This window comes from Podospora pseudoanserina, chromosome 2 (genome assembly GCF_035222485.1).
Source record: "Podospora pseudoanserina strain CBS 124.78 chromosome 2, whole genome shotgun sequence".
Lineage (NCBI taxonomy): Eukaryota > Fungi > Ascomycota > Sordariomycetes > Sordariales > Podosporaceae > Podospora > Podospora pseudoanserina.
The window spans coordinates 3988804-4005398 of record NC_085921.1 but is presented as its reverse complement, the minus strand read 5'-3'; the positions used below and the strand labels follow the sequence as shown (position 1 = coordinate 4005398).

General features: G+C 51.2%; 10 protein-coding genes and 1 non-coding gene across 11 annotated transcripts; 5 read left to right on the top strand and 6 right to left on the bottom strand.

Moving 5' to 3' along the window:
- Positions 1-64: 64 nt before the first annotated feature.
- Positions 65-937, bottom strand: CAF16 (CCR4-NOT regulatory complex component; the record flags this gene model as incomplete). Its single annotated transcript, XM_062940302.1, has 1 exon — positions 65-937. The coding sequence occupies one exon, from the start codon at positions 935-937 to the stop codon at positions 65-67; it is 873 nt and encodes a 290-aa protein (XP_062803655.1).
- QC764_0042460 (uncharacterized protein) lies at positions 311-890 on the top strand (the record flags this gene model as incomplete). The annotated part of the gene is given in 3 exon segments (XM_062940303.1): positions 311-358; positions 494-685; positions 690-890. Coding segments are annotated over 3 exon segments (441 nt in total).
- Positions 938-2549: 1612 nt separating the features above from the next.
- QC764_210835 (uncharacterized protein) lies at positions 2550-3064 on the top strand (the record flags this gene model as incomplete). The annotated part of the gene is given in 3 exon segments (XM_062944789.1): positions 2550-2571; positions 2588-2947; positions 2997-3064. The coding sequence occupies 3 exon segments, from the start codon at positions 2550-2552 to the stop codon at positions 3062-3064; spliced, it is 450 nt and encodes a 149-aa protein (XP_062803654.1).
- Positions 3065-5179: 2115 nt separating this feature from the next.
- QC764_210830 (uncharacterized protein) lies at positions 5180-5686 on the bottom strand (the record flags this gene model as incomplete). Its single annotated transcript, XM_062944788.1, has 1 exon — positions 5180-5686. One exon carries the CDS (start codon positions 5684-5686, stop codon positions 5180-5182), a length of 507 nt encoding a protein of 168 aa, XP_062803653.1.
- Positions 5687-6805: 1119 nt separating this feature from the next.
- Positions 6806-6923, bottom strand: QC764_0042420. The gene has a single exon. It is a non-coding gene; the product is annotated as a tRNA-Leu (tRNA).
- On the top strand, positions 6843-8648 carry QC764_210820 (uncharacterized protein). The gene is made up of 3 exons (XM_062944787.1): positions 6843-7589; positions 7655-8326; positions 8384-8648. The coding sequence occupies exons 1-3, from the start codon at positions 7399-7401 to the stop codon at positions 8541-8543; spliced, it is 1023 nt and encodes a 340-aa protein (XP_062803652.1). The 5' UTR covers positions 6843-7398; the 3' UTR covers positions 8544-8648.
- Positions 7233-9242, bottom strand: QC764_210810 (uncharacterized protein; the record flags this gene model as incomplete). Its single annotated transcript, XM_062944786.1, has 3 exons — positions 7233-8989; positions 9049-9102; positions 9158-9242. 3 exons carry the CDS (start codon positions 9240-9242, stop codon positions 8916-8918), a joined length of 213 nt encoding a protein of 70 aa, XP_062803651.1. The 3' UTR covers positions 7233-8915.
- Positions 9243-9273: 31 nt separating this feature from the next.
- Positions 9274-9643, bottom strand: QC764_0042390 (uncharacterized protein; the record flags this gene model as incomplete). Its single annotated transcript, XM_062940301.1, has 2 exons — positions 9540-9643; positions 9274-9451 (listed from the first exon to the last, which is right to left on the bottom strand). The coding sequence occupies exons 1-2, from the start codon at positions 9632-9634 to the stop codon at positions 9274-9276; spliced, it is 273 nt and encodes a 90-aa protein (XP_062803650.1). The 5' UTR covers positions 9635-9643.
- On the top strand, positions 9550-12815 carry QC764_210800 (uncharacterized protein). The gene is made up of 3 exons (XM_062944785.1): positions 9550-11899; positions 11960-12664; positions 12762-12815. Exons 1-2 carry the CDS (start codon positions 11761-11763, stop codon positions 12388-12390), a joined length of 570 nt encoding a protein of 189 aa, XP_062803649.1. The 5' UTR covers positions 9550-11760; the 3' UTR covers positions 12391-12664; positions 12762-12815.
- Positions 12816-13132: 317 nt separating this feature from the next.
- QC764_210790 (uncharacterized protein) lies at positions 13133-14125 on the bottom strand (the record flags this gene model as incomplete). Its single annotated transcript, XM_062944784.1, has 2 exons — positions 13674-14125; positions 13133-13571 (listed from the first exon to the last, which is right to left on the bottom strand). Exon 2 carries the CDS (start codon positions 13562-13564, stop codon positions 13133-13135), a length of 432 nt encoding a protein of 143 aa, XP_062803648.1. The 5' UTR covers positions 13565-13571; positions 13674-14125.
- Positions 14048-16400, top strand: GET3 (Golgi to ER traffic-related protein). Its single transcript, XM_062944783.1, has 2 exons — positions 14048-15138; positions 15206-16400. Exons 1-2 carry the CDS (start codon positions 14752-14754, stop codon positions 15836-15838), a joined length of 1020 nt encoding a protein of 339 aa, XP_062803647.1. The 5' UTR covers positions 14048-14751; the 3' UTR covers positions 15839-16400.
- Positions 16401-16595: the final 195 nt, after the last annotated feature.

Genomic DNA, 16595 nt, shown 5'->3' with positions numbered 1-16595 from the left:
TCTATCCCTCTATATGTTGAATCCTTCTCATCTTCACCCCTCTTACATCTTTTCTGATATTTTCTCATCTCTTCTCCTCCAACTTGCTCTTACTCTCTAACCCATACCCCCCAATCCCCAAATTCCCCGAATTATAACTCAACCCCTCCGGCCCCCTCCTCAACTTGTCTCTCGGCCCCCTTCTATCCAAGTCCTCCTTCAACCACCTTAACACCAACTCCCCTAGCCGACTGTTTCCCGTCTCTTTTTCCCCCCCCAGTTTACTCTCCAACATCTTCTCCGTCGTCCCCCACTCCACCACCGTCCCAAGATGCATATGCACCAAATGCGTCGGCCACCCCGCCAAATTATCCAATATGTGCGTCGCATACACAACCGTGCACTCCCTCTCCTCCGTCTCCTTTTTCAAAAAGCTCAAAAACTGACTCCGGGACCAGACATCCAGGTCGACGGTGATTTCATCCAATAACAGGATCGTCCACGGCCGGACTAGGCCCATGGCGAGCTGGACCCTGCGGCGCTCGCCGTCGGAAACGGCGTGCATCCTCCACCTGGTATCGATGTCGAGAACGGCGACGAGCTCGTCACGACGGTCGGGGTATTGGTCCCCGCCGACGGAGCGGAGGAGCTCGTCGACGCCGATGTCGGTGCGGACGATGGCGTTGAGGACCCATTCCAGGCCGAGGTAGGTCACGCCCTCGAGGCCGACTTTGAAGGGGTCGTTGCCGCCGATGGTGATTGTGCCTGCTGGCGCTAGGCGTTTTCCCGCCAGGAGGCGGAGGAGGGTGGTCTTGCCTGCGCCGTTGGCGCCGATCAAGAGGGTGCGGGATCTGGGGGGGAGGGAGAGGGTTATGCCTGAGAGGCCGGTGGAGTGGTCTTGGAAGAGGTAGGAGAGGTTGTTTGTTACTACAGAGGGGGGGCCGGAAGCGGGGGCCATTTTTTGATGGTGTGATTGTGTGCTGCTGTTGTGTTTTGTCAAATTGATGTGGTGTTGTTATGGGATTGTGAGATGTAAAGGTGGGTTGAGCCTCAATTGCAGTGTGAAAATCTCACTCGACCACGAGGCTTCTGAAAGTTGAGAGATGGAAAGAGGCAAATCAGGTGATGGAGATCGCCTTTATCGCAAGATATCTGACCTTCCTAAAACAAAACCTTCCTCCAAGAAAAAAACACCAACGTTAAAAACCTGCCACCGGATCCAAATCTTGGCCATTGCCTACCCGTAAGGTGGGAAATAAAAGACCGGAGTATCCTCTCCTGAACTACATCTACCAACCCTCCCAAAGCTCGTCTAGAGAGCAGTTGGATTTGTCTTGAGGAGTGGAGGGGCAATAAAAGCGGGGCAGCTCATCCAAAGCTCCCGTCTATTCATCACATCACACAGAGCTTGCTGCTTCCTTCTTTTCTCTCACAAAGCTCTTGATTTTCTTGCCAATAGCAGAGCTTCAAACATAAACCACAAATTCACCCAAAACCGTCACATACGACCATAGACAACTGAAAATACGGGATCCCGTCCGCTCTCCCCTAGTCAAACAGTTGATCGGCAGATTAGTACTCAGGTGGGTGACCACTGGGGAATCCCTGCTGTTGTATGTTTTTACTGCTTTTGTCAGTCTATTTATTGAGTCTTGGCAACCCCCGAGTTCCCCCTTTTTAGGTAGAGAAGAAAGATATATAATTTTAACTACTCTTTCAAAAATAAGATAAGAAAAAAAGACTTAATGTAAAATGGCCTGAAAATAACTATAAACTACATTTTTTTTTAAAAAAATTTTCTTTTTAGAATATATATGTAGGGCCTTAGGAAAGCGATGCGAGCGAAATCGAATCCATCTTGGAAAAGTCGGAGCAAGTGTTGGATTTTTGGATTTTTTTCTCGGGGTTAAGGGTTTAGGTGGCCAGAGGGGGTTCCCTGCCAGATCGAGGGGGGGCCCAAACAAAACTCTCTTTAGTTATCAGACAGCGAACTGCGGATTGGAATGTCAGTTTGTTAATTTGTTTACGACAAGGCTGAGGAGCGTATCAATGGGTGGTAACGCGGGTTCATTTGTTCAAACTGAAAAGGTTCGGGGGGCTGATCTTAGTGGTATTTAATTTAGAGACGAACTGACTTTCATCAGGAGCCGACGGGCTTGTTTTCCTTGAGGTAGTTGCAAAGATTGATCGTCGCTGGCCGGACGGTTATGGTCTCTTTGAGTGGTGTTATTGGGAAGTATCCTGATGCGAGTTGTGAGGCGAGTATGTAGAGAAGAAGTAGAAAAAAGACAGGACAGGATCGCGTCACATAGCAAACATGATCTTGACCTAGGTAGGCAGTGAGTATTTGATGAGGCGCAGGTTTTCCATGATTACTCTCTCGCTCGAAGGCTTCTCAAAAAGAACTTGACGGCTTCATGCCTCGGAGTATGAAGCCCGGCGCCAACATCATGGTTCGAGCGGGCCCAATAATAGACTCGTTGGAGATCGGGTTATATCTCTTGTTTTGGACGGTTATTCGATATACGTATTGTGATGGGAACTGATTTACTTGCTGAACCCTACCAAGCATGGGCTTCTCTCCAGAGCAGCGTAAGTGATCCTTAAGTATGGCCTGGCTTCGATCATGTCTCCCAGAGTATTGACCAGAGTTTTCAGCGCGACTATCAGTCATACCACGGCCACCAGGTCCGACCAGAGGGACTCCTGATCGCTGAGATCGTTACAGACAATGACCGAAAGGGCGTCAAGATCCTTCCGGGAGAGGTCTTTTGCCGGATTGAGTTTGAAGATGGGATCCTCTGCCCAACCGCCAAGAGTTTCTCCTCCACATCTGGACTGATCCGCCATATACGCGGTCAGCACGAGCTGGATATCCAGACTTGGGATGGCAAGTGGGAGGGTTGTGATGCTGAGGAGAAGAGCAAGGGTGGGAGGCCGACTGGGCAGGCTATTGCCAAGGCTTTGGGTAAGTCCATGAGGTGAAACAAAACAAAATTTCACTAACTTTTGTTTAGTCATGTATAAACAGTGGAATAAGTTGATTTCTGCGGAAGATGAGGCGGCAGAGGAGGCTGGGAAGTAGACAGTCAACCAACGGTTTGCAGAAGAACGTGCCGATAAGGCTCAGAGATTCAGTGAGAAACGTGAGTAGGAATGGTGATATTTCTTTCTCGGTCTTGAGCCTAATAGTCATTCAGAAGCACGAAGCAAGACAATGCAGGCCGGCCTGGATCACGAAGCAACCAAGAGCACCGAAGACATTCGATTAAACGCAAAGTATTACTTTTAACGGCCGAATAAGGACAGATGGCCCATCAACCATCGTGGGAATGATGTGGGAATCCTCTCTCCTTGTAAGTAACTAATCTAGAGAGGTATATTAATAGTACGGTATATAACAGGCTCCTAGGAAAGAGGCATACCGGTTTCTCAAAGAAGATTATCCAGACAATATTGAGCGCGAAGGTTTAATCCGACATGCGGTTTGGTGCAGCGACTGTAGGTATGCTGGATGTAAGAAGTTTGATACTGAACGAGGTAATTAGAGAACTAATAACACTAATATTAATCTAACATATAACCAATGCAACTTCAACTTCCACCACTGCATTTATGTGCAGAAATTCGGGTTCTTGAAGGCTGCTTTGGCAGCGCATGCCTTCGATAGGGAACCGTACGAAGGACCCCCTGAGGGTGGCGTTCCTAAGCATTGAGAAGGGGTCAACTAAACAAAGTAGAGTCATAGCAGCTTCATGGGTCTGTCGGTAGGATTTTGGTTATACCTAGGTACCTCAGAGTCATTCAACAATACACAGTCAAAGATGATCAAAAAAGAGATCGCATTCCTGTCTATCAAAGAAGGGGCGTCTAAGTCTAATTCTCCATGCAACACCTCCATGTTGTCGAGCGTCAATCAAGACGGTGGGTTCCAAAGTGAAGAAAAAACGAAGAGGTACAAAGGTTATCCCCGAATCACCAAAACCTCCCGCTCCCAACCATCGATTCCTTAACCATACTCAACAAACAGCCCGCTCTTGTCATTCAGCTCGAAGTCGACCAGACCTATGGCCGCAACCTCGATTATAAACAGCCTTATCCACTCGCAAGGAAAACTCGCGATGGTCAATTTGACCGCTTTTGTGGTCTTCTTGTCGGGCAGGGCGGAAGGAATCCGAAATGTACCGAGGACGGGGCCAACTTTGACGCTGTGTTCGTTAGAGTGGAAATCAACCACATTGATGGGAAAGGGGCTACGGCCATCCTCAACGCCAGAGTCGATATTCGGATAGCCGGCCGGGAAGTCGGCGATGAGAAAGCAGGTGCCGTGGGTACCGTCGGGGAGGGAGAAAGTCAAGACTTCGGGTTCCACGCGTTCATTGGAGTGGGTGGCGATGTGGACCTTGTACGATTCCGACTTCACACGCTGGCAAGTGGATTGGTCGGTATGAGAGGTGGGGGCCGCAAGGGAGAGGCCGGCAGCGGCTGACAGGGTGATGAAGAGGGTTGAGAAATGCATCTTGAAGAGTGCAAGAAGGTGGTCCGACTTTCAATTTGAGTGTAGGCACCGGCCGAGGTCGCAGTTAAAAGTGTAAGGTAAGAGAGGCTTGAGGCTGTGATGTCAAATAGAGATGAGACTTGTTTTAGGGGAGAACCGGTATCTTATAGACATATCCTCTAAGGTCTAACTGGCATGATGGAGAGTTCATCCGAAGGTTGAGCAAGGACATCACCGCCTTTGTTGCTCCACAGCTCGTTGGTAGTCGAGTGCTCCAAGTGCGAGGTTGAGGACAATGGGATTAAGAGCATGGCGGACTATCCGGAGAACATTTCTGGGCTAGTCGGCCGTGTGGATATTGTGTATGATAGTGTTAGCGGTAGTGACGTTCCTCCCTCTTGTTGGTCGTGGATCCAAGCAGCTTAGGCGGCGTATGCCTTTGGTAAGGAGTTATACAAAGATGAGATGAGTTGCCCCCCGTAAGCGTTCAGTCAGGTCAGGCCAGGTTGCTCCTAAAGCTTAGGCCCCATAGGATGCAGTTGTGTAGTTTATGTGATTTGTGGATTTTCGTGGCCGTTTTGCATCAATACATCACTTTTTTCTTCTGGCCTGGGCGCCTGAAAAAAGGGAAACTCTTGTGATTGCGCCCCGATTACCCACAAACCCCAAATCACCAACGTCCTCATCCCAATAAGTGGTTGCTTAGCAGCTATATTCAATGAAGAGCCCAGCATCCGCCGTGTTCTTGAACTGAACCAAACCCAACTCGGCGGCCTCAAAATGGTAAGTCATCTTCTCCCTGCAGGCAAAACTGTTGATGGTGATCTTGACTGCCTCCTTAGTCGTCGGACCAGGCAAGGCAGAAGGGAAGCGAACGGTACCAACTAGGGAGTCGGGGGTGGGACCATCAACGTCGGTGACGTTGACAGCAATGGGGTTGCCGCCTTGCTCAACCGAGGAGTCTCTAATCGAATAGTCGGCCGGAAAGGCCGCAATAAGAGAGCAGGGACCACGGGCGTTGGCGGGGACGTTGAAAGAGGCATTGCTAGAGCGGCGGAGGTGGATCATATCGGGGAGGTAGGTAACGTTCATTCCCTGGAGATCGGACTGGATACGCTGGCAGGTGTCAAGGTTGGTGCTAGAAGTAGAGGCGGCAAGGGCGAGGCCGGCAGCAGCCGAGAGGGTCATGAAGAGGGTTGTTAACTGCATTCTAAAAGGTTGGTTGGTTGTTTAAGAGTGGAATAGTGTGTGATGTGTGAGCTGGTCTGGAGGTGATGTTGAGACTGTGGTGGTGATGATGGACAGAAAGGGGATTTGATCTGGGAGCTTCACACCTTGTATACCTAGTGATCTTCTCAAGGCCTACCTGGCACGATGAAGAGTTCATCCAGAAATTGGACAACCGCATCGCCATCGCCTTTGTTTTGTCACCAGCCTCGTGGATCGTTGAACGCTCCAAGTCCGAGGCCAGGAGCAATCAGAATAGGGGGGCATTGTTAGCTCTGCTCAACGAGCGGCCGATAGTAGGTAAACGCATAGCCTACTCTGAGATTATCGGCCGTATGAGTGCTGCGTCCAGCAAGGGTTGTGGTGGCTGTGAGAGCTCCTCGCTCTGTGTGCTGTGACGATTGTGATATCTCCGGCATGTCGACTGTCCATCCTTGCTGGACAGTTTGGTCAAATGTAAGACCGAGGAGTAAGCTTCTTAGCCGTATCTCGAGCGACTTACCTGGGTGCTCCGTCTTCACCACTACGGGTAACAAGAATCGGTACCATATAATAGGTTGCTCTTCCGAGCTCACGAGGCGCGTCCCGGCCGAGTCATCTTGTTTGGGTTCTCTCTTGCACTGGATGACATGATCTTACTAGCAATCCTGAAAAGTCGATGAAAATCCAAATGTTCTTGTAGCCTTTCGCATCATCGTAGACACGCACTGGTGTGAAGTTCAAGAAGGCGCCTCTTATCAAGCTAGAATCACAGACCGTGAAGCAAGAGAGATACACCGCAAAAGGCCTGCACAAAGCCTAAGCACTTCCACAAATAAATAGTCAGCTAAGGATTCTTGACTTATTCAAGAGAGAAGTTTTACTTGCGGTGCTTCGCCCTGTGACTGCTAATCTTGCCCACGCAGTCGAGCTCAGCTGCTCCGGAACCGTGCGGGGTGTTGTCAGCCGAAAATCAAGCTCGCTCCGTTGCCTTCGGATTTGTTTGCTAACAAGATCGGATTCCGCTTATATGGACGAAGATGAAAATGTGATAAAAAAGATGGTTCAACAATCTGCTCATCATATAGCGAAACTCCATCACCGATATTCATCAAATAACATGGCTCGATGGCCGAGCGGTCTAAGGCGCTAGACTCAAGATATCTCAATATCTTCCTATCAGCATGGCAGGTGCATTCTAGTCTCGAAAGAGGCGCGCGTTCGAATCGCGCTCGAGTCAATTTACTTTTGTATTTTTGTCCTCTTGTCCTTTCCTGTACTCGGGCGGTTGAAGGACAAGTTTTGCTTCGCTGGGGAGGACAAGTACGAACCCTTTTCTTTTGAATCATCTCGAGAGCTTGAGCAGAGTAAGACACCAACCAAGGCAATCTGAAGAAAGCCACTTGGGACCATGGACAATGTAATCCGGAATCTGGGTGGGCCAATGACGACCACGCCATCTGCTCCACTTGCCTACATTGTCTTGCTTGCTTGCACATGTCCTGGAAACGGGATGCGAACTCAGGGCGTCATGACGTTGATTTATTGGGGGAAGCCATGCGACATGGCTTTTGATTGAACTTTAATCCGTGAACCTCTCCGGCCTCGATTGTTTACTTTCCCGCCTTTCTGCAACAGTTGACGTCTTGAATCCGTATCCCGATCATTTGGTTCACCAATTGACTTGTACAGCTTCACTGCGCCAAGCCATCAACATGAGTGCCGCTCCCGAAACCCAGAAGCCAACCAACATCACTGGTGAGGGGAAATCAAGTGAGCAGGAGACGACCTCTCTCAGCAAGCAATATGACACCCCTCTCGGACTTGCCCACACAACCATGCAGGAGCTCAAAGACCGCATCAGGCTTCACTACGACCTAGCAAGCGACTACTACTTGAACCTCTGGTACATCTCCAGCTCATAAATACTTTCCTTACATTGTCACGACACTCACTAACAAACCCCCCCAGGGGCGAACACATCCACCACGGATACTGGCCCCCCTCCTCCCCCGACCTCCCAAAAGAAGAAGCCCAAATCAACCTCATCCGCCTCCTCCTAGAAACCTCCCAAATCCACACCTCCCCCGCCCCAACCTCACCACCCCTCAAGATCCTCGACGTAGGCTGCGGAATAGGCGGTACCTCCCGCTTCCTCGCCCGCGAGCTAGCCGCCCACGTGACGGGCATCACCATCTCCAGCAAGCAGGTCCAAAGCGCCAAAAAGCTCTCCGACAGCAGCAACAAGCAGTACCCAGACGGGGAGTACATCCCCTTCGGCCCCGGCAAAGTCCGCTTCATCGAGCTCGACGCCGAAACCCTCGGGAGCTACTTCACCGGCCCGGACGACAAGTTCGACATTGTCTGGATCTCAGAAGCGCTCTCTCACTTCCCCAAGAAGGATCTCTTTTTCAGGAATGCGTTTGATGTGCTGAAACCAGGCGGGAAACTGGTGCTGGCGGATTGGTTCAAGGATGAGGGCTTGACGCAGGAGCAGTTTGATGCGGATATTAAGCCGATTGAGGATGGGATGCTGCTGCCGCCAATGTGCACGTTGAATGGATATGTGCAGTTTGCGAAGGAGGTCGGGCTGGAGGTTGTGGGGGGACCGAAGGATATCAGTCAGGAGGTGAAGAAGACATGGTAAGTTTCCTGAACAGAATAGTCTCGAGGAGGTTGGTTGCTAACACAATGGTGTAGGGATATTTCTTGGTCGTTGATCCAGAACCCGTCCTTGTGGGCGTTTGCTTTCAGCCAAGGCAGAGATGGCATTGCCTTTCTGCAAGCATTCCGTGCCATGAGGAGAGGGTATGCCAATGGCAGCTTCCGGTATGCTGTCATGGGGTTCGCGAAACCATGATAGATCTCTGTTTCGATCTTGCATTGAGAAACTTTTGTACAATTGCGCCCCTACGTTGCATCCTTAGCTAGAGCAAAATTATTAATGACCAGAAAGGTTTTATTGAGTGTTTTGTTCCGCCGCCATCGCCCGCCGAAACACCTGATGAAATATGTATGGATATCTTTGCGCCCGCCTTGTCCCTATCTCGCATGTCCCCAATCATGTGTGGTATCATGACTGCTCCCGCCGTGAATGCATCGCGTCTTGATTACGTATCGTTGCACTGGACTCGATCCCGGTCCCCGTTGATTCGGTTTATTGGTATCTCGTCTCTGTCGTTCGTGTCCTTCCCTTCTCCCGGCCAATCATCTCCCGTTCGAAAAAGCAGATTTACGCGCCACCAACGAGGATGTTGTTAAGGGGAACGTGGATGAGCTTGACGAAGTAGCCGACGGCGCCCATGACTGCATAGCTGTTAGTCAACTGTATTCGGTATTGGTAGCTGTAACTAGACCGGACGTACTGAGGAAACCGACGCCAACGGCTTGCGAGATCTTGAGGAACTCCTTCTGGTCGGCTGTTCAATCGTTAGCATGGTGACGCCCCGGCTAAGAGACAATGCATAGACAGACGCTTCTGGGCCTTGTGGATGAACTGGATGCCGTCCTTGAGGAACTCGCGAGGGACGTCGAGGATTTCTTGCACTTGGTCGGACATTGTGGCGGTTTGTGTGTGGGTGAAAAATGAATTAAAAAAGAGCTAAGATCAATTGATTGATGGTTGCGTGCGTGCCGGCGTGGAAAGGGTAAAAAATGTCGTTGGGCAATTCGGTCGTCTGCTGAATTGTCGCGTGGTGTACAGGCAATTTGGAGAACGGACTGCTGGAAGGCCACCTGGAGAGAGCTGCCAGCTTCGCCTTACCAAATCTGCCACATCGCCTTAAGATTTAGCGTAGGGGTGAGTTTGACAGGGGATGCCGGACCACAATGTGGTCAGTGCGCCCCGTTCACTTACACTTTGATGCGGGAAATCTTCGGTTGACTGTTGGATGGCTCTCCAGCCAGCAACTTCTCAACTCTGTGTTCCCTTCTCTCTCGAATATGGACCATTTCACGGAGTCTTCCACGCATATACCGCCAATCTCGCCTTACAAGGATCAGCCAGCTTTTGATATTTTGCGCTTGAGCATCGGGCAGACCGACAAGGCCCCACTCATTTACCTCATCCGATATCCAACCCAGCCTCGGAGCGTTCCGTGAAGCTCTCACGGGTCGGAGGATTATGTTCGGAGGTTGGCGGAAGTACGCTGCTATCCTACACCCACACCATCTCGAGATCCTGCGAAAATCCAAGGACAGGAATGTGATGTCGATATTCCAGACGCCTTCATGACCTTCATGGCCTTCTCGCAGCCTCAATACTTCACCAGTACTTCCTCAGTCAGATAAGCATCGCAGCAATCATCCCGCATCCGATCGCAATGTCTCAGTGTGCCAAGACAGCGGGGCAGCTAAAGTGCGGAGCACCGCCGATCGAACAGCCCGGATGACCTCCCGGATCGAATTACTTTACGGAACCACCCACCTTTGAGGTCCAGCTCTGAGACATGCAGACTTCACAGCTGTTGAGGCCATTCACAACATGCATGCTAGGCCGAACAGGACCAGGTCACGGCGGTGAATATCTTGCTGTATGGTACAGGTCTCGAGCTCGGTCGTCATCGGGCCCCAATGCGGCCTATGATCAACTTTTGTGTGACGTGCAGTTCCTCCCACACTGGTACGGCCGCTTGGGGATTCATGGCCGGCACGGCCGCTTGCAGGGCCGGCCGTTGACGGGCCTCGCTCTCGGGGTTGGGTGATGACACTGGCCTCAAACTGCTCACTGACTTCCCCAACATTTCACAGCGTGGGGTATTTGAAAACAAGAGCTCGCTGGCACTCCAGTATTGGCTAGTTGTTCCCAAGAAGCGAGGTAGTAGATGATATCTGTCACCATTCTAACTCAGAGGCTACAGAGTCCGGTCGTGCGTGTTGCATACTGCCGAGTATCCATCGCAGCCAATCGTCATGACTGCAGGTATTCCAGTCCCCTCTTTCGGGCATGGCATCCGCACCTCACGGTGATCCGTTCTAGCCGTGATGTGCCTGCTCGAGGCGAAATTCACTCTCCGCTGTCCGTGCCTGCCCTTCTCAGCAAGCAGGACTGCTGCCCAGTGGCTGACCCTTGATTGCCCCCGCAGAGTCATGGTCCGACTTGATGGGAATAGGCTTTCAAAAGCTGCATGTTCCCCCGGCATGATATCTCTCGCCTCTTGTTCCTTTCTTTCCATCCATGTGGTTTCTATCTTTATCTTGCACCCCTTTGTCGTCCTCTCCGAATTCTCAAAGAAGAAGCCTTCGACCAATCACCAACCATTCCAGAACAAACGTCATCCGCCTATCGAGGCTGGCCTTTATTTGGCCAAGATCGAAACAACAATCGATTGATCGCACTTGGCCGGCGTCTCTCGACCTGCCGCGCGCCTGTTCTGCTCACCTTCGCGGGGCTGCCCCACAAAATAACCTCAACCTAGGTGAGCCTAAGTGGCCTCATAACCACTCGTTGACTTTCGCTTCCTCTACCCGAGACCGAAAACTTTCCCAGCAGCACCAAATGTTGTCAGCCTTGACAGTCTGTTGCTGGTCTGGACTGCGGGCCAAGTTAGGCTTCAGTTCCGTCTTTTCCGTGGAAATCCGTACAAGGCAAGGCCTCGTCTGATTTCCCATGTCATATAACAATGCCATTCTCAACGGTCGTCAAGTGGCGGCCCTTTTATGTCGGTCAACGTTTCGCACCGCTTTCACTGCCCTATTCTTTGTGCTGGTCACTTGATAAACCCTCAACGGCCACGTACTCGCACCTTCGCCCCCTCCCCTTCTGAGGATCTGCTCTCCTCGACCGAAGTCGTCTTTATTTTTCCTTTTCTCTACTCTCTGTCTCCGGGAATGCCTGGTGTATCCCCCCATTTGTCTCATATTTAATTTTTTATTTTCCCCTTCCTATTGCTTGTTGATCTTCATTGTTCAACACCCCCAGGGTCCTTCTTGGCCCATCAACTCATTCACTTCCGTCCGGCCCGCTATATCCGGACCTTCGCACCACACAGCAACACAGTCCCACAGTGGCGGCTAGGCATCGTCATCAGCACACTCTTTGCTTGTATACATAAACACCAACTAAGACGTTCTTCACGATGCGTAGACCAAGATTCAGAAAGTCTCCTTCGACGAGCTTCTCAACGATATCCGAAGATATGGCTACGCCTCCCAGAAGCCCATCACAAACCTCCACACGAATCAGGGACACGGGGTTCCCCGATACATTCTGTGGAAGTAAGTTATGAAATACCCAAGTCCTTGTATTGTTCAGACTCGCTAACAAGATGCCCACAGATAGGAACACCACCCTTCCTCACCCTGACGCCAAAATTGGTCCTGATGCATGCATCACGGAAGACGATGTGAATGTGGGCAGGGCACTCATCAGGCACAGGATGTCCTTCCAAGTTCAGACTGAGCGATCATATGGTCGATCTCTTAGCCTGTATGACCGCAAAGTCAGCGGCTCTTCTGACGAAGGAGCTCTGGCTACTCTAGGCCGCATGGCTCGTGGGTCTATTCGACCCAGTGCTGAGCAACCCGCTGGTATTCGACCGACGTCTCGGGACGGCCATAGTGTCACCACCTCCGACGGCACAGGCTCGCCTTCACACTCCCCAACCCGCCAAGTGAAACAGGATCCAAGAGACGCAGCCAGGGATCCTAGAGACGGACGCCGACATCGTCGCAGGAGCAGTCTCATCAACAGGCTCTTGCACAGATAGAACAGCAGAAGCCGGGGAGTTCGACGGAAAATTCGCAATTGGTCTTTCGATATGGGGGGGAAGGCAAGGGATACCTCTTCGGGGTCAGCATTTCTTTTACGAGCGAGGAGTTCCGGTAACAATTATTTTGAGCATATGCATTTACATGGAAGGGAGCCGCATGAGCAGCACCACGGGAATCAACAAAACATGGGAAAAGCTGGGCGTAATTCGACAATGAAGAAGCACACGCCGCAGAAGAAACAGACGAAGGGGAAGCGACAGCATGCAGACTGTATATCGTGTTTCTAGTGGGTGATATGGGCAGATTATCACCTGGCCTTTTGCTCGAGGCAGAGACTTGCTGGGTGGTCTACTAGTTACCTACCTAGTACCCATGGCTCTTCGCAATACTCCGTATTGGAGAATCTTTAATTGAACATCATCTCTAGTACTCATTGATATGGAACCATACTTTGCCCGGTGCTTTTGCCCAGTGCTCATACGTGAAGCTTGATCGTTTATGTGGTGGCCAAAAGCACAACCCGGAAATATTTCGATCTCATCAGTATGATGGCAAAATGCTTTCCTTGGAATTTCGCCCTACATAAACCCAGAGATATGCAACCACGAACGACGCTCTCACACTTTGCTGTTATGCCCCATATATGCCCAGACATAAAATGATGCTGCTGACAAAAAGATGCTTTCCCCCAAAACCATTACTCCCTCTCACTCATTCCCCCTCCAACAAAGAGGGAATTTAGCTCCCCCGGTAAGTGGAATAGCTATATGGCGCCAGCAACAGCGGGACATGATACCTCTCCCCCTCGGCCACGTTGAACACGACGTTGACCTCGGGGAAGAAGGTCTTGTCGGGCCCGCCAAAGTAGGACTCGGTGTCGAACTTGAGGACCCAGCGGGAGGGGCCCCTGATGGAGCCGAAGACGTCTTCGAGGGTGTAGACGGGGACCTCGCCCGAGGAGGTGGCGGAGGAGTAGGGGAGCCAGGTCTTGATGCGGCCGTCCTCGTCGGTGGTGGACTCGAAGACTGGTGGGGGGTTCAGGGGGCCGGGGGAGGCGGTGGAGGTGGAGAGGAGGGAGAGGGAGACGCGGACGGAGCGGGCGGGTTGGCCGAGGGTTGTGTCGAGGATGTGACAGGTTATGCGGTCTTTGGTAGTTGTTGATTCGGTCATTTTTGCGCTTTGAGGGGGGGTGGTGGTTAGATTGGATGTGAGGAGAGGGAAGGGGGAGGGGGGGAAAGTGAGGGTATCACGAGGGGGTAGTAGGCAGGCAATGACTTACACTGAGAGGTGAGCCACAAGCTGAGTGAGTGAGTGGTGGGGTGGTGTAGCAGGGGGAATGGGCTTATCAGAAGCGATAAGAGGAGGGGTTGTTGTTGTGATGAGCGAGCTATGTATAGAGAGAGACAAAGAAGCAATGGAGAGAGGATAGGTAGAGGATATTTATAAACTTGAAAGTCACCATATAGAAAAGGATCGACAAGAAGCATTACACTACTGATACCCCTGGAATGGATTTGCTTGCGCTTTCTTGGGGGCTGATGCGATGGCCACATGGGTGCACCAATGTTCAACATCCACTCCAGAGAGCTTCTCAGCCCCGCTGCCACCGGACACAAGCGTCGGTATCTGCCGCTGTCCGCCTGCTTGGATGCCACCAGTTGGATACCTACCTGGCTTGGATACTTTGCACGGGGCTATAAAGTGTTGCATTGTTTCCTTTATTGCCTCCAGGTGAGGACAGACAGAACGTTGTACACAACGGTGGTATCCTCGCCTCACCGTGAGCTCGAACCACAACACTGATGATAAATGCGGCTCAGGCGAAACAAAAAAGTCACCGCTCTTCTGTCCGTCAACTATTGATCTGCCTGAGGGCGGCGAGATGATCACGCTAATCAACAAAGGTGGTAGCTTTAGTAAACAAACAGATTCAGCTGTGTACCTGTTGTGGAAGTTCGTCAGCTTCAGCTTGGGGCCAAAAAAACAGTTTGCGTTGTAGCGATGCATGAAGCTGAGCTGCTTCTCCATTTTCTTCCTTCCGAACTTCAAGACAAGATGCCTCCCATCAGGTGCCAAGACATTACCCCACCATATGAACCCCCACCCCTGTCGAGGTCGAGCTTGCCCCGCCACGAAGCCAGTGACGTTGCGGGCTGGCAGGCCAGACCCAGCGACGTCCACACCCGACGGTGGGTTTCCAGCTGTTTCCAAAGCCCCTTGGGACGCGACAACTTGGACCAATCTTGATCACCACTTGCACAGCTTGCCTTCTTTCTCTCTCTCTTCTTGAACGACCGTAATTCCGCAATCTCTCCAGAATTCCCGCCGCTACCTACACTCAGTAGACAACCGCCAAGATGTCGACCGCAGTCATCAACGCCGACGACGATGCAATGGAGCCCACGCTCCAGTCGATCCTCGACCAACGCAGCCTCAGATGGATCTTCGTAGGTGGAAAGGGTGGTGTGGGCAAGACGACAACCTCGTGCAGTCTTGCCATCCAGCTGGCCAAGGTCAGGCGCTCTGTGCTTCTCATATCGACCGATCCCGCCCACAACCTGAGCGACGCTTTCAGCCAAAAGTTCGGCAAGGACGCCCGCAAGGTAGATGGTTTCGAGAATCTCTTCGCCATGGAGATTGATCCAAATGGAAGCATGCAAGACTTGCTTGCTGGACAGGCTGAGGGTGAGGGCGCTGAAGGTTTGGGGGGTATGGGGGGTATGATGCAGGACCTTGCCCTCTCGGTAAGTTCTAAGAGTGTTTTGTCAGTGATGTATCAACCAGTCTGGCTAATACCGTACTTCTTATCAGATTCCCGGTATCGATGAAGCCATGTCCTTTGCCGAAGTCCTGAAGCAGGTCAAGTCACTCTCCTACGAGACCATCATCTTCGACACCGCCCCAACCGGCCACACACTCCGTTTCCTCCAGTTCCCTTCTGTTCTGGAGAAGGCCCTGAAGAAGATCTCGCAGCTCTCTAGTCAGTTTGGAGGAGTCCTGAACGGACTTCTAGGCGCCAACGGTGCCCTTCCCAACGGTCAGAACCTCGGTGAGATGATGGAAAAGCTCGAAGCCCTTCGCGCCACCATTTCAGAAGTCAACCAGCAATTCAAGGACGAGCGCCTCACCACCTTCGTCTGTGTCTGCATTCCAGAGTTCTTGTCTCTCTACGAGACGGAGCGTATGATTCAAGAACTGGCTAGCTACCAGATTGATACCCACTGTATTGTTGTCAATCAGCTTCTGTTCCCGAAGCCCGGTTCCGATTGCGAGCAATGTACGGCCAGACGGCGCATGCAAAAGAAGTACCTCGATCAGATTGAGGAGCTTTACGACGAGTTCAACGTGGTAAAAATGCCACTTCTGGTGGAGGAGGTTCGAGGAAAGGAGAAGCTGGAGAAGTTCAGTGAGATGCTGGTCAAGCCTTTTGTTCCCCCGTCATAGGATACAGGCGGATACCAAGCATGCTCAAATATTGATTAGTATTCTAAAGAAGGAGAGGGGAAGATAGTTATCACTGCTTTGATGGGTCTCACCGAGAAAGGATACCCTGATTGTACATCAGCAACGCGGGGTGGTCCCTGGCAGCGGCAGATATTGAAGAGTCGGACTGGCCAGTGGCCGTACTGGCAGGCAGTGGACGTAGAACTCCCATTTCAATGCGGGGGGTTAACCTGGCTGGAAATTGCCGAGGACCGGCTTGCACAGTTCGAGGCGGGTGTTTTAGATTTAAGCTTTCAGGAAGTCGTAGCGATAGGTGCAGCTGGTCTTTCTGATGCAGGTCGGCGATATTTGTGGCGACTGTACAGATCAGGTCTTCCAAGGGCTTGGAAGGTGAGAAGATGGCCACGGTATAAATTGAAGCCTCCACCACCAAAGGAAAGGATTCGAACTGTTTTACCTTTTTGAAACGGCGCGGCTTTTTTATTTAATCTGCTGTATTGGGATGCTGAGGGTAGCGAAGAATTAGAGCATATAGCGAGCGAAAATATGTGGTTTGCTTTCCAATGCAGTTTTGGTCCTTTTCCATGTTTGTTGATTTTTGTTTGAATATCTAGCTCAAGTTTTCATGTTATAGGAGGAAGCTTCACTGGGATAAGGCACGGAATCATGATTTTTAAAGAATTTCAATTTTGTATTCCCAGATTGTCAGCACAAGACTTGAAAAAAACAATCACCAACCAGCAACAAGAAGAATGAA

What these genes read in the sequence shown, in the direction of transcription:
- QC764_210800 (XM_062944785.1), top strand. Translation starts at nt 11,761, where the DNA reads ATGCGTAGACCAAGATTCAGAAAGTCTCCTTCGACGAGCTTCTCAACG. An exon ending in CCCCGATACATTCTGTGGAA is followed by an intron (nt 11,900 to 11,959) that starts GTAAGTTATGAA and finishes AGATGCCCACAG; the next exon opens with ATAGGAACACCACCCTTCCT.
- GET3 (XM_062944783.1), top strand. Translation starts at nt 14,752, where the DNA reads ATGTCGACCGCAGTCATCAACGCCGACGACGATGCAATGGAGCCCACG. An exon ending in TGCAGGACCTTGCCCTCTCG is followed by an intron (nt 15,139 to 15,205) that starts GTAAGTTCTAAG and finishes ACTTCTTATCAG; the next exon opens with ATTCCCGGTATCGATGAAGC.
- QC764_210820 (XM_062944787.1), top strand. Translation starts at nt 7,399, where the DNA reads ATGAGTGCCGCTCCCGAAACCCAGAAGCCAACCAACATCACTGGTGAG. An exon ending in GACTACTACTTGAACCTCTG is followed by an intron (nt 7,590 to 7,654) that starts GTACATCTCCAG and finishes AAACCCCCCCAG; the next exon opens with GGGCGAACACATCCACCACG. An exon ending in CAGGAGGTGAAGAAGACATG is followed by an intron (nt 8,327 to 8,383) that starts GTAAGTTTCCTG and finishes ACAATGGTGTAG; the next exon opens with GGATATTTCTTGGTCGTTGA.